At 37.4% G+C, this 16,409-nt stretch overlaps 2 protein-coding genes across 2 annotated transcripts; one reads left to right on the plus strand and one right to left on the minus strand.

The window, feature by feature from the left end:
* Positions 1 to 367: 367 nt before the first annotated feature.
* On the plus strand, positions 368 to 10,409 carry LOTGIDRAFT_157916 (hypothetical protein; the record flags this gene model as incomplete). Its single annotated transcript, XM_009050505.1, has 2 exons — positions 368 to 404; positions 9,679 to 10,409. 2 exons carry the CDS (start codon positions 368 to 370, stop codon positions 10,407 to 10,409), a joined length of 768 nt encoding a protein of 255 aa, XP_009048753.1.
* Positions 10,410 to 13,199: 2,790 nt separating this feature from the next.
* On the minus strand, positions 13,200 to 13,385 carry LOTGIDRAFT_112172 (hypothetical protein; the record flags this gene model as incomplete). Its single annotated transcript, XM_009050506.1, has 1 exon — positions 13,200 to 13,385. The coding sequence occupies one exon, from the start codon at positions 13,383 to 13,385 to the stop codon at positions 13,200 to 13,202; it is 186 nt and encodes a 61-aa protein (XP_009048754.1).
* Positions 13,386 to 16,409: the final 3,024 nt, after the last annotated feature.

Here is a 16,409-nt window from a genome sequence, read left to right on the forward strand (position 1 = left end):
TCAATATCTTCTCTCTCATAGTCACACTGTGATAGATATAGAGATAATAAGCTATATATGTCACTTTCAAAGGCCATCTACCATATGATCACATGTCCAAAGCTGTAGTTGCAGTTTATTAAGGGGTTATTGAGCTATAATGGCCGACACCATTCGGTTTTAGGCATAACCCTACGACCCAGTTCTTCACACGTGGTATACGTATGTGATATCGGCACGTCCGAGGAACTGGAAATTGCTAGAGTTGTCAGGTTAGTTTAGGCCTTGAGACACTTTGGAAAAAAATCTTTAAGTAACAGGATCGTTGCCTAGTAGGGAACTTTGTTGTCGAGCTCGGGGGTTCTCAAAGTGGGCATTTTGTGTAAACATGATCGACCTGAAAAGAGAGGATTGGAAAGACAGACGTAAGTAGACTCAATACATTCTTATCACACCGACAGAACGTGTCATATACATAATAGGACAGTAGAGCAGTTCTAGAGCCAAGTCGACACTTTCACGATAAACCTAAGTGGGATTTAACCCTTTTAACTAAGAATAAACCAGAAGAGCTCGTCATTGGCAGGCAGGTCTAGAAAACGTTAATTTGGTTCCACGGTACGACAAACACTTGAAAACTTGTGGTTGAAAGCGAAATAATGACGAGAAAAGAAATGAACATTTGAGGAAAATCGATAGAGAGTTTTATACGGTGTTATGGAATTTTACTGGCAAACTAATCTCGTTAGGTGGGTGCGGAACGCCGCTTTGCCTTCTTGTAACCGACTGAAATAAATGCCGTATAGTTACGACAATTATAAGAGCTTATGAGAAACTGGACCAGATTTGGCTAATGAAGAGTCTCCGCATCACAGTATGCAATTGTGTCATCCAAACCACTGGCAGTCTCTCCCGACCTGCATCACTGACGGGTAAAACCTAGCTTTCTGGGGAAAAATTATTTTTGCGATATGAGGAGATAAATGTTCTCTTCTGCTCGATTTATCTGCTTTCCATCATCAAACTGTACTAGATGGAACGCCAACTCAAGTTAATACAGTTCTACGGTTCCATTGACATGGACTGTTCATTGTTCTCCTTTTGCGAAGTTTAAATTCCTTTTGATACTTTTAAACTTGCTGAATGTTCAGAAAGTCACAGACCGCTGTACCTGTGGGCCGATGCGGCCAAACACAGACACCATAATCTGGCCCTATCGGTATTGATGTTCTTTAAAATGAATGACGCATTCACGTTCTTAATTCAGCATCCAATTTATTCACAAATCGCTATTCTGTGACATTAGTGCCAAAAACTGTTAGCTGCCATCGGCTAGTACCAGACTTGCCTCTCGTGTAATTGCATGCTTGTCAAAGACAATAGTTCGTACAGGGCGACTTGGGTCATTTTGTACTTTTTTCCAACCATGAGCTCCACAAAGCCCGAACCAGATATTGACCCATAATGAATTTGAATTTTATTTTTTCTCGAACCCAAAGCAATACCCGAATGGTAATGGTAGATATTTTCCCATCACTGCTCGAAAACACATTTATTGGACTTTCCAGCTCGTTTTCCCAACCCATATCTCCTCTTACATTTATGTTATAATCTCTAAAGGTGCAGAATGTTTCTTAGTAAGTATATTATTTCACATACATAAGACTGTATTTTTCAATAAACGAAATTGTCATCATCTGGAATAAGAACGGATGGTAATCGCCTTATTGTCATAATCCACAGCTTTTGTATAATTTGGTTGTTTTGACATTCAAAATGCGTGTCTTTTTTTCCGGGACAATGCCGTGATAATCGTTAACATCCCGAGATTCTGCACCAATTAAGCTGTGCTTGCAATTAAATTGAAAGAGTTAGATCAATCTTCTGATTTAGACTAGGAATCCTGCTATCAGCCCAAAGGAATTATAAGAAACAACAATTTTTCTAGAAGTTATCAGCTTAGGCTCATGATCTTTTTCACCTGCGAGTCCTTGGTCAACCCTTCTACTATTATTTTGGGTGGCGAAGATAGCTAAATAGGACGAATCTATGACTATGCCCTCTTGAATCTACTGTGCCTAGAATATGCAAACTACCTTGACAAATTAGACTAGCTAAATCGGTCGGGAGGCAATTCAAAACACACCTAACTTCTGATATTTTCATATTTCCAACCGCCTTGAAAGTAGCAGCGCAATCTGTCACTTGTGAGTGGAGATAGTGTGATGGGTAGAAGTGGGAACTGAAAGTCTTAGGTAAGTCTTAGGTTGTCCTTGGTTGGTGAAAATACCAACCGATGAAATATATTGTATTTAGCAATATGATTTTATAGAGACTTTCATTTCATAAGCCCAATAAGGTGCAGAACAGTAGGATACAACATTACAATTCATTTGCCCAATCAGTACATAAATATAGGATATAAAACTCTTATTTCATTTCATTGGTCCAATAAGGTAAAGAAGCAAAAGTTACATATATTAAAACCCATTTGCGTTTGAGGTGAACGGATGTTGACCTCCTTCTGGGGGATAGGGATTGGCAAGAGATGAAGATACTGCAGAATTTGGAAGAACACCTTCTGAGTGGGGACTGGCTGGTATCGGTGGACTAGTGGTTGTTTCTGTTGTTAGTTTGGTCAAGCAGTTATCTCTGTTGGTTGGGTTGGGATTAAAGAGCAACCTGTCTTTAATGTAAATTCAGAAATTAGATATGATATCAATACTCTGAAAGAAAGGGAAATACCATGGTTGTTGGTTCAATATTAACATCCAATATCTCTATTTTAATTTCGGGTTTTATTGTTATAAATAACACAGAGATTTGCATATTGTCTGAACTCTCTTTACTGGGTTATAAACTCAACCCTGATCTCGTTATACCACGACAGTTATTTTTGGTAGCATTTTGAAGAGATTGTGAAGAGGTGTTCCGGGGACACTGATAGCATCGATTTGCAACAATCCAATTTTCTGTCAGATAGCTTTGGTTCCTGTAATTATAGAATCGCTAACAGTATATAACGTTTAATTTAGTGGTGTTGCAAGACTCACACGCACACACATATTATACCGTGGAAGCTCTTTTGGGGTAGCATTTTAAAGAGAATTTCGAATTTTTATGTGCATCAGGGAAACTGTTAGCATCGTATTGCACCATTCCAATTTTCAGTCAAACGTCGAAAGTGAAAAAGGAAAGGGTTAACTTTTACCAAGTTTAAGGGAAAACTTTGATAAGGCAACAGACAAAAATTGATGAAGATTTTGATAGAAATCATCTAAAATGACAACCGAGTGTTTAAAATGATCAGTGAAAACGGAATTAAAGAGGGGAGGTCGCGAATATTTCGACCCTATGTACCTTACGCCATTAATAAAGCTCTGACGTTGTCTGGAAAAAATTCTAAGGGTCAAGATCTTTTTAACCCTTAATGTCCGTAAACAATCTTTCGTGTTCAGCAACAATTTATAGGCCCTATTTGACAGCCGCCATTTTGTAAGGGCAGATAATTCCCATATTACATGATTTTATAAATTCAGAAAACTATCATTGTGCAAAGCACATTCTGCCTTGCGTGGTTTGAAGTACTATTAATCCTATGGTGAAACCATCGCCTTTTAAAACCATACTCCCTTATTATTAAACACACCTTGTTTTACCTTATCCAAATGGTTTCCTATGAGGCTCTGAAAGTTATCCAAGCAAACAGACCATTGTAGAAGCGTGCTGATTAACCGTATTGAAATCGAATCTCATGAATATTTAGTACCCAGTTCCCAATATGAGGTTAACTTATTTAAGTGAAACATGTTAGATTTGAATAGACATTTTGATGAGATGATGACGAGGGAACAAAACAGATTTATATTCCTGTAAATGTTTGTAATACCCTTGTCAAACTAACAGTTTTCTTTCAAAGTGAATAATAGCGAATATAAAAAACGAGCTGTGAAAGCTGAAGAAAGATATTAAATTAATGTGGATAAATCGGACTATTTTATAACTCTTATTTCTACTCTCTCTAGGGACTCGATTTCTTTAGATAAATTTTGTGACAAATAGAGAAAACCGCGACCTAATCCATTAGACTGGCTATATATCTTCTTTACTCAAGTCCCTATGGTCTTACTCTATATCTTCCAATTAAAATCGAGCCATCCCTGATCGAGTTAGATCATGGAGTTAAATAAACGATGGATATCGTCCTGCATCACCTGGACAGAGGCTGGTCATCTATAACGTCTCATTCTCATCTCTTCTACTGCAGAATATTCCCAAGTCTCACAGGCAATGTTCGCTAGAACTGTCCCAATATTGTCCACGTTTGAAGGGAAACAGAAGGCTAAGCTTTCTCCTTTTGAGCTACGAGAGCTTAAATTCAAGTTAAGGTTCTTGTTTATTTAGAGAACTTTATTCCTTTAATCGTTAACTGAACTTACTCGTATCCCTTGCATTTCACTGCCAATGTTTTAATTCTCATTAAAAATCACCCAAGTGTTAGACTCCTGAAGGAATCCACCAGACCTCTCGAAGTCTCGAGAGCAAAAATTTGGGTTATTTTGGATTTGACGGCTGGATTCCTTTAATCGCAAACTATACTTAACCAACTCGAATTTAACTGCTGTGTTTTAATATTTTACTAAAAACTCTCCCCGTTAACAGTGATTTATGGAGGTGAAGGAAATACCGTGAAATTATAGCGGAGAATATATCTCCTTGGCACCAAACTCATTTCATTCCCTGCTTTAAACAGCTATAAAATACTGTAAACTGTAAGATAATAACCTAACATGATGGCGGCTCATCAGTTTCTATTAGAGACGGCAACGCCATTCCTTGCAAAATACTGTGCGACGTAAGATGATAACAAGGTGGCGGCTCATCAGTTTCTATTAGAGACGGCAACGCCATTCCTTAATAACAAGATAATAACAAGATAGCGGCTCATCAGTTTTTATTAGAGATGGCAACGCCATTCCTTGCAAAATACTGTACGACGTAAGATGATAACAAGGTGGCGGCTCATCAGTTTCTATTAGAGACGGCAACGCCATTCCTTAATAACAAGATAATAACAAGATAGCGGCTCATCAGTTTCTATTAGAGACGGCAACGCCATTCCTTGCAAAATACTGTACGACGTAAGATGATAACAAGGTGGCGGCTCGTCAGCTCATCAGAGTACGGAGGTTCGGAATAACAAGGGAAGTAATTAACAATATTTATCAGAGGACTGCTGTAGAAGGCAGCTATTGTCTTAACAATTGAAGGCGACATTTTCCATACAGAGTAGAAATTATCCCCAAGATTAAATTATCTAAATCCACCTCACGTTCTTCTCTCGCCCAGAATATACTCTCACCAATTACAACTTTCAGATCGAAATGACTCTCGAGATGTCAGATAGTCTAGATTATCCAAATATAGTCCGTTCCTTTTAGACACTTTTGATGTCTGAATTATTGTTTTTCTCAGCAAGATCAGAAAGAATATTTGATTCAACATGGGGTAGTGGCGGAGCCAAAGGGGGCAGAAACCAAGTTTTTCGGGCAAAAATGTCATAATTAGGTTAGAAATTCGGGCAATCTCAGATATTTCGTCGTTGTCAGTCCAAAATTTTATCATCCTCTTGCCCCGCCGACAAGAATATCTTGTTTGAAATTTTTGTGCAGTAACGAAGTTCAAGCCAGAGATCCTTTTGATCGGAGAGATTAAAAATCCAGAAATCTTTTAATGTCATTTGGAAACTTGAACGTCCGGAAATTAGGATGTTTATCTTCAAATCTGAAGTGTCCGGACAATCGAGATGAATGATGTTGATTTTAATCTAAGACACGTTTTGTCCACCTTGTAGACTCGAACATCCAATGTTTAATGTAAACAGAATTACTGGCTGTATATGACGGTCTGTTTGTCCACCGTTGACTAACTCAATTCATCCCGGCTTAAAACCATGTTTCCAATTTATCCTCGAGATAGAAAAGAGAATTATATTCGGGTGCTTGAAGATTCTGAGATTCTCGGAGGGAATTAAAGGTACATACTCATCTAAATAAGATTAAATGACATTTTGTAGTGACATCAATTACAATAACGGGCATCCGGTTGGGTCGCTCCGTCGATAGGTAGTAGAATTAGAAGTTTTTTTGTTGTTTAAAGACTTCACATTAGCAGGATTCTGTAGACTGATAAGATTCTAGTAAACCATGGATTGCAAAAAAAACCCACAAACCACAAATCTGTGGGCTAGCTCGATTCTTAGGAAACTAGGTTGCAAGCCGAAGATGCGTAAGACGACATTAAATCGTGTGGATTCCAAATCTCTTGATTTTATTCCCGAACCATCCATTCCGATACTTAACATCACGTAGCACCAACATATTTTCTGGAATACAAAATGCCGAAAGTTGCGAGTGTTCCATTCTGATACTAACCAGAACTGATCTGTTCTGTAAGTTCCGAGTAAAAACAGGAATCTATCTTTCTTCATTTGGTTCCGTCATTATCAATTCCTGGAACGAAATAAATCTGGAGAGAATTTTGTCTTCCAATTTCTACTTTTTCGAGAAAAAAAGTCAGTTAATTTAAAATGTCATGTGAAGCTAAATCTTACTTGTCACAAACGATTCATTGATGATAGCACTATTAAGTTCTTCACAATGTCAAGCTATTGCGAACAGCGTCTAATAAGTTGCTGTTTGTAGTAGCTTGATATATTGAAGATGCACTTTAAGATACACTAAACGTTAAATTTCAGAAATGAACAACACCTTGTAATGAAGACGTCTGCACCCGATTAGGCTAATGAAGACGAACATCATAGTGCAATGCGCAATGAGGATCTTTAACATGTACAGTTGCAGCCAATAGTACACAGGGTTCAAATAGATGCTTTTTACTCAGCATCACCCCCCCCCCCCCTTCCCCCATCCCCACCGCCCTCCACAAAATGAATGCAAGAACATCCTATTTTGTTTTATGACGTTTTTTCTTGGATTCTGAATTCGAAACTCACTTTTTCTTTCATTTCCGTTTTGGTTTAACCTAAAAAAAAAAAACGACTAGCAAGTGGTAAAAGGTTTTAAGAACTTAATGGTACAAAACCAGAATGACTCAGACGCAATCAAAATAAAGACTCGTTGGTGAATTAGATTTAATGGGGTTAGACCAAACCCCGGCGGCCATAACATAAAAAAACTTTTAAAATCTTCTTGTGTCAGTAAACACCGAACCACTTCACCGGAAACACTTACCGTGGACTTGTTATTCAACATTTGACAGCCCTTTCCTGTCGTGACCGATTATTTGATGATATACAGGGTCATGGCACTTCTAAGTTTTGCACATCTTTCTTCCATTATGACTATAACCACTTGTCACTGGAGCAAGGTGAGTTCAAAATCCTCTAGGTTGGAAAATTAATTTGGATAGAACCACTGCTTTAGGATGAAATCTAGTTGCACCTCCCCCCGCCCCCCCTCTTATATGATACAGCTGAAGAGTGTCACGTCACTTGTGAGTGTTTGGTATGAATTTTTGCAAATAATTATGGATGAAAATCTGAAAGTTTCATTTCGTGTTTGTGGTTGGTGACTCCATTGTAGAGTATAAGTAAGTTTTATTTTTCATCGCCTGAAAAACGGGTCAGCTTTATTCCCTACACAAAGGAAATTCGTATAAAGCTAGGGAAGAGCTTTTTCCTTAATCCATCACCAACCATGTGATTTCTAGTGATAATAAAGCTTCTAGTCTTGACCAGCGGTACCATTATATGGAGACATCAGGCAACTCATCCGGAAATTCCATCAATAACCGCATCAAGTTGACGAACAATTCCACGATAATTTCAGCCTTAGAATAGAGCCCCAAATAATATCGTTTAACTTGGCTTCGAATCTAATCACGAGCTTGATCAAACACAATTCAAGACCTCATCACCAATTTGACGTGTTTTTATAACGTCACTTCCTGTCGTGATGAATAACCAATCTAAAAGGCAGAAGAAATTTACTGCTTTTAGTGTCTTAATTTCCGCTTTTTGTTAAAATACATTTACATCGAATCCTTTCTACTTGACTACCTTTCGTGTACAATTTAGACAACACCAAACTTTCATTGTAAGCGGTGATAAACACAGGCAGATACAGTTCAAACCGGATGATACATTTTGGAGTTGACGGTTGTCAGTAGCTGAAATCCAAAATCCATCGAAGACCTTACGAAAAAAAATCGACTGTCTTACTCTTCTGTTCAAACCACTTTATACCACTTTTCATTATGAAATACTTACTTATTATTGATCTACTTCCTCGTGTGAAAAGTTCATTAGCTGCCACCCGTATTTCATCAAAATGTTGTTTTGGATTTCGGGTTTTGTTTTGCGGTTCGGATCGTTAGTACTTTTTTTTATATCAGTTTTAATGGTTTCTTCAATTAAAAGATCAGATAACAATAGAAATGCAGACTTTTTGTGGGTAAGCTCCATTGACAAACTCGTAAAAATAAAATATTTTTAAAATGTCTCGATCCTGCCTGAAAGTTGAATTTAAAAGTAGCGTGTGTGGAATTAGACATTTGGTTCTGGGTGATATCGTCAGTCCAAAGACTAATTTTTTATGATTAAAGCGAGACTCGAGGTAATCCGATCAGCAACCCACTCTCCAATGTTCATCATGGTGTAAATGGGTCACTGGGTCAAATATAACACAGCGGCCACCATAACCTTGGGCAATAACGCCAAGGCAGCAAAAGATTCAACCCATAACCGTGTGCAATGTTACACAATACTGTATCTGTGCATTTTCTGCGCTACTACTGATGCGCGCGCAAGTCAATCATAAAATCTACCAGAAATTGACATTCTATGTTTCTTTAAAGTCACTGCAATACACACAGTGTGTCATTCTTCCGACTTCAGAAATATATATGCTTTTATAAGTTGCAATTTCTTAATGATTTTACTTGCATGTTCTGATTTGTTTGATCGTTGGATTATTCAGTCAATGTTCTGAACTCACCTCATGCTACCGACACGTGGCTCGTGAAACAAAAACATTTTGAAAGTGGGCGTTATCTCTGATGTATGAAATATAAAATAATAGAATAACGAAGAAGTTATTGAATCTGAATTGCTTTTTATTCGTGAAACAAAGTGAACAGAAATTCAGAAGGTTTATAATTAAAAATCTTAGGGATGAATTCCCTTTAAAAAGAATTTGTTTTTCAATTTTCCAAAAGGTTAAACCTTCCCGCCATACGCTTATCTAAGATTTTTTTTTAATCAAAATGTTGAATTGCTGCGAGGAAGGTTATAACCGAATTATCCCAAGAATTACGCAGTCAAAATAATTCCACTGTCCTTAAGCCATGTAGGTTACAATCGGTGAAGAAAAGAGCTTGTTGTTTCCGATGTCACATGATTGTAACGAGAAAGGTTTCGATGATGAACCGGCTTAAAGTGATCGTTAAGAGGTTTTCGAAAGATTTTATCTGTATCAATTTTCAATTAGACATCTGAGGTTCTTGCAATTCCACTAAAACTAAATTAGATATCATATAGCAGCGTTTGTGATAGTGACCTCATATACGGTTGAGTATTGCTATAATAACTGAAAATTGGAATGGCGCAAATCAATGCTATCAGTGTATCCTATACACTGGAAAACTTCATTAAAATCCCCTTTTGAATTACTTTTGTAGAAAATATCCAGAATGTTGCGACGGGAGAACCTTTTCTAAGTTTTAGTTTTAGACACGAAAATATCCAGAATGTTGCGACGGGAGAACCTTTTCTAAGTTTTAGTTTTAGACACGAAAATATTCAGAATGTTGCGATGGGAGAACAATATATAAGTTTTAGTTTTAGACACGAAAATATTCAGAATGTTGCGATGGGAGAACCTTTTCTAAGTTTTAGTTTTAGACACGAAAATATCCAGAATGTTGCGACGGGAGAACCTTTTCTAAGTTTTAGTTTTAGACACGAAAATATTCAGAATGTTGCGATGGGAGAACCTTTTCTAAGTTTTAGTTTTAGACACGAAAATATTCAGAATGTTGCGATGGGAGAACAATATATAAGTTATGGTTTTAGACACGAAAATATTCAGAATGTTGCGACGGGAGAACCTTTTCTAAGTTTTAGTTTTAGACACGAAAATATTCAGAATGTTGCGATGGGAGAACAATATATAAGTTATGGTTTTAGACACGAAAATATTCAGAATGTTGCGATGGGAGAACAATTTATAAGTTATGGTTTTAGACACGAAAATATTCAGAATGTTGCGATGGGAGAACAATTTATAAGTTTTAGTTTTAGACACGAAAATATTCAGAATGGCGCGATGGGAGAACAATTTAAAAGTTATGGTTTTAGATACGAAAATATTCAGAATGGCGCGATGGGAGAACAATTTATAAGTTTTTAATTATGAGATTCTATGCGTTTTTAGTTCTAGAGACGAAAATTACTAGAATGGCGCGATGGGAAGACATTTTGTCGATTTTCTCCGTAATTCAATATTCAGAAAAAACAACTCACTTAGAAAGCCTGGTTCAGGGAAATAATTTTTACTTTCTCATTCTGGACACAGTGTATTTTGTTTGGTTGGTGACGAATGTCAATAATTTGATCCCGAATCAATCATTTCCAACTTTCTTCTTTTTTCTTGCCAACTTTTCTTTATGCTAATTGTCGCAACAAAACTGCCAGCTTTAGGGATTTAGAGAACTTCTTTTACTAAATTTTATATGAAGGATATCGATCTGAACATCAGTCAAAGCAAAAACTTGTACTTGGCAAAATGTGGAATATTATTTCATAATAAGTCAAGCATGCAAAGGATCGGGAAAAGTTAACCTCTTAAAGAATAAAAGTATTCAAAATAATGTGGCACAGTCATTAGAATATGGAAGAATTTTTAACAAGCCAATCTATAGCATGTGAGGGGTAAGGAAATGATGGAAGCGGTCAGTTAAAGACTAAAACTAGCCGCCTACCTGATGATTTTATTTGGGAAAGCGAAGATAAAGATGAAAAAACAAAGAAGGTGCACTCATAGGAAAAAATGAATCCCTTACGAATGACCGAATCTAATATCAGCGGGATTCTCGATATTCAACAACTACCGGCTTTTAGAGAATCGGGCCAATCATTGGTTTGAGTCGACCAGGGAATCACAGAAAATCTCAGCTACTATAAGCTGCTGTAAATATTCTTTCTGAAAAAAACTGGATCGGAGGATTCCACCACCCAGTTGATAGTACGTCAGATTGATTGTACCCAAGTTTAAAGAATATTCGTTGGATTAGAATCGAAATGCCATAATTAATTGAAAAGGAACGGGTCAATGTTAATAAGAATATAGATTGATTTTGTAGTATCCCTATGCACAAGTAATTGCCAATAAACGATCCTATCAAGCAAGTGGGTGTGGATATGGAATGCGTTTAGGTATCTCTTTAATATTTTATATGGAAAATATTCAGAATTCTTTATTCATCAATATTCTTTAGTCATCAAAGCAACGATTTTGAGGCTTCATGGACTAAATTCAGAAAACTGAAAACAAAACTGTTTGTTATTCCCGCAAATAGCAATTATCTAATTCTCAGTATAAAGATTCCAGATACTTAATAACTTGGAATTGGTTTATTTTCCCTAATCTTGTAAGAAGACTTTTACCGTCGTCTTTGGCAAGGTTCCATTAAATGTCCCGCCCCTTCAGTGGAACAGAAATATTATTTAAGACGGGTGGTCCCTTGAGGCAAACACAGTCAATAGTTCGGGATATATTTTCATCTCCCAGGAGAGAAGAATCTACTCGCGTCTCTGCGATTCTCCATTATAACATTTAGTGTGATTTATACGAGAAAGTATAAACCAGAAAGCGGAACATATTTGGCTTTCACTTAAATTGATATGAGCACTTAGAGGTGATGGAGAACTTCTACCAGCTTTAATAGGCTTTATGGGTCTGACTAATGGCCATAAACTACAGCGATGTATCAAAGCAACCGTGGATCAAAAATACTTAAAAGGAAATGAACAGACTGGGTTCGACTAATATACGTAATTCAGCCTTATAATTATAGTTTGGTACATTTGTTTCCTGGAAGAGGGGGTTGAGGGGTTGACTTAGTTCAACCGTACCCTATGGCGATTGAGCCACCGACTGTTTTACTTAAAAAAAATCCACACCATGAACTCGGTCTGAGTAATAGCCATAAATTACCACGATGTATCAAAACGATCACCGGTACAAGTAGAAAATGACGAGTTTTATGTCCTTATTTTCTGCACCATGTGGCTAATGAAGACTAGCAACGCTATGCAGGGTGCAATAAGGGAAAGTTTGCCAGGACAGCGGTATTATCCTCGGTTTATTGTCCCATCCGAACGACTAGACGCATTTTTTTCCATGTATTTTTCCAAGGTATTATCTCGACCTTTGTCGGCATTGAACCCTGCAAACTCACTGAGTCACATGTGGCATAACAAATACGATGAACACATGAGCTGGATTGTGAATATTTACAGCAATGCACTTTATCGTGTGGATCAGAAAAACGCTGATAGTGATACGGAATTCTCGAAATGTTCATGAATTGATACTCTAAAAGTCTGGCTATAACAATCTTACAATACAAACAGTCTTTATCTTTCGTGGATTGAATACAGATTTTAAAACTTTCTTTGAACTATATTTTCAGTTAAAAGGAAGATAAATTGAATTAAACTAGAACATATTGAAGCGAGACAGATCCATCATTCTGTCACTTGAAAAATTCCTCAACCTTTCTTTATCTCTTTCCCGGTTCTCTTCTTACGTCTAAAATCGAATTCATCCTTAGTCGCACCCACGACTTTTTCTGGTTTTATTTGACCTCTTTCTTTGGGGATTCCTTTTTTCTCAAAGTACTCAAATTCTTACTCTATTATTTGTCAGTCCTCAATATTGTTTGGCTTCCATGCACTTGAGAAACTATACAGGAGCTATACAGAGCTAAAATCTTTACGAAAGTTCAAACCGTAAATTGAAAATTAAATATCTTTGACCAAGGAAGAATTATATTCACCAATGCAACGATTTCGTGGACGCCATTACGCCAGTCTATCTGACAGAGTTCAATCGCTATCTGACATAGTTCAACCGTCGTCTGACATAGTTCAACGGTCGTCTGACATAGGGCCTAGTTCAACGGTCGTCTGACAGAGTTCAACCGTCGTCTGACATAGGGCCTAGTTCAACCATCGTCTGACAGAGTTCAACTAACTTCTGACAGAGTTCATCCGCTATAAGGCAAAGTTCAACCGCTATCTGACTTGGTTCAACGGTCGTCTGACATAGTTCAACCGCCATCCGACAGAGTTCAACCAACATCTGACAGAGTTCAACAGTCATATAGTTATCTGACATCTGAGTACAGTAAGCCTACATGTAACTTAGACCTTGCACACGCTATTGATGGCGAGGAATGAAAATTATCGTCTCCAATACAGCAACTTTTGTAAGTTTGATTGTACCGTACATTAGATAGTAAGTACTTCAGAAAGATCAACTTCCAAAAAAATAATAGGCCCAGACAAAACCAGCTTTTATCCTGTGATTTTCCATTTGTATGTGTCATTAAACACAATGGTGATATATTTTATCGCGTTGCTATGTCCCTGACGTCATGGCAGACGATAGAATCAAACCTTGTGACAAATGACAATGTTGCCTGATCTTTGAAATAATGAAATTGGGTTACAGTGGTCACAAAGAAGAAATGTTGGAGGAGGGGGGGGGGGGCTGGATCAGAATCAGCAATATGGGATTGAAGTCACGCCATAATGTATTATTAGTTCAAATCTATATGTCGGCTATGGCAAGTTATTTTACTGACAGTGGTGGCAGCCCGGGGATCTGTCCATCGGGTGACAGGGGTTGGAATCATGCTCACTAGGTTTAAACTTGAACATCACTGTAGGTTAATTAAAAGTGAAAAATTGAAACACAAAAGATTTTTTTGCGCCGTCACAAGACTCTCCAACTGAAACTAAATCTTCACCAAGGAACCAATTAAATGAAAGCTAAAAGTACAGATTTATTTTTTAAATCGATACTTAAACGGAAAGCAGTAGTTAGACCTATACCTTGAGGACCTAAAAAGAGGACTAATAAGTCATGATATACCCCATTTCTGGAGGGTAACGAGTCAAATTTATTTTGGAAAGTACCAATAAAAATTATTTATTTTCGATTTTAACACTCAATGACAATGTGCCCCATACGCTTAGTTTTATTGGAATTACAAAATCCACAGTCGTCTGATTCAAATTTGAATGGTGCAAATCGTGATATTAGTGTCTCCGATACACACAACAAGTTTAGAAAATCTCTCTACAGTCCCTATATTATGAAACAATGCAAACATAGAATGAAAGAATTTTTCCGAGTATAATTCATTCCTCGAAAGGAGAACCAAAAACCAAGCAATATTAATTTAAGAACTCAAGTACCACGACAGAATAAAAAGTAATATCGTTCTGATTCTCCTTCGGGGTCAACTACCCGACCTAATCATGTTGGACTGGGGACACAGGTGTCAACTTAAACCTGCTGGAGTGCTCGAAGATTTAATTTACTCTTCACGATAGTAAAATTTGTTTGCCAACTTGGAATGATTGCCGAGTATTCATTCCATACTTGATTTAATTAGGACTTGTACAGAGTTGATTTGCCTTCCATCCAACTCATCTGTTAAAGAAATCGTATTTAATGAGGACCGAGGTTTTATTAGATTTTGTTTCTTAATTATTCTAGAGAGCCATTGTCGAACTGAGGAAATACGCTTAGTAATAGACATGCGTTCGGTATATCTGTCTTAAATGGGGACAAAGGCCCCACCCTCCTGCAGTATTTAAATGTATGTACACCCAGAGAACAAAATTTGCCGTCATTGGAAATATGGCAGCCTCGCAGCCTTAGGAATATTCTCTCGATCAAGGATCCGCAATGCGTCAGATCGCTGCGTTAGCACTGACCCGTGCCCACATTTACTCGTTACTCTCTTTGGAAATTCAAGGTATGTCTATCATCTCGTTACATAGAGGCAGCCTTTACATATATCTTCGCTACTACAACCCCTATATTATCTCATTCCTGAAAAATACTCAGAAATACGCCTGTAGCCATATCATCCAGTCCTCGTGTTGGTGGGGTGTTCAAGATCAAAAGCAATATTGACTGTCTAGCTGGGAACATCCAGTAGGCCTACTCTCTGAAGTATTAAGTCAACGTCTGTGCCCCTGAAGCGATTTGAGTATTTAAGACTTCTCCTGCTTTTCGGTACTACTTAGTACAAGGCCAGAATTCTCTGAGTGAGGTGACATTTCATTTGTAAGTTATTCAAGTAACATAAAAAAAACAAAGCCCTCGATTTGGAAGCGCATGGAATCGGGGGCTATACTTGGCTGTATTTTTGGTAACTTACGATCCAATCGAAATCGCTGCATTTACGAATTTCCGTGATACAAGAAAGGTGGCTATTGCAGTCAAGGTATAAAACACAGTTCGTAATAGATTGACATTGTGAAGATGACTAGTTACTGAACGATGAGATTGTGAACTGTAAGTACAACAAAGTCACTTATTAATAGCTATACTAGATGTAAATTAAGAACGGGTCTCTAAAAGAAGACTGGTAGGTAGTGACTAAATAAAGACTAAGAAATCAGTGGTAATAATAGGCAAGTAAAAGGGAGGTAATCTTATTGACAACAAGTCTGAATAATGAGGAAGTAATTGCTTTCTGTGGTGTGTGAAATCCGCAATAAATATTGGATTTAAATACCACCAACATTACAGTGATAGGGTGGATAGATAAATTTATGGATAGTACGAATGTATTCGCCTCCAGTTAACTGACCGCAGACTAGACAGTGACAAAAGAACTGGTTGATTCGAGTCCACCGGCCCCACCTCCTGAAAAAATGTACCAAAGCATATAATTATAATCATACTAAACAACCAGCAATATATGTGAAAGAGTGAAATAGCATTAACTTAAGGTTTGAAAATGTTTAAATCTTCCATTAAATTGACTTACAGAGGGGTCTCATAATGCAGGAGATCACTTCAGATCGCGGGCTCCCATTGGCTTTAGTTGAACCATTGTGACTGGGTGGTAGGATCTTTGTCAATTTGATGGTTTGGTACCGTTCGTTTGGTATTTAGAAATCGGTCGGGTCGAATGGCATGAAAGACTGAAATAGACCAGCTGTCTGGAAGGACGATAGTCCTAAATTGCAGTAGGAAACTTCTGCAGATACATTAAATTATGCCGAAAAATGTGTGCATTCGGATTCCCAAAAAATCGACACTTAAAACCGCTTTCAAAGATAACATCAAAACTACAATTACATTTACAAAAGGTTAAACTAA

Source organism: Lottia gigantea (genome assembly GCF_000327385.1).
Source record: "Lottia gigantea unplaced genomic scaffold LOTGIsca_15, whole genome shotgun sequence".
Classification (NCBI taxonomy): Eukaryota; Metazoa; Mollusca; class Gastropoda; family Lottiidae; genus Lottia; species Lottia gigantea.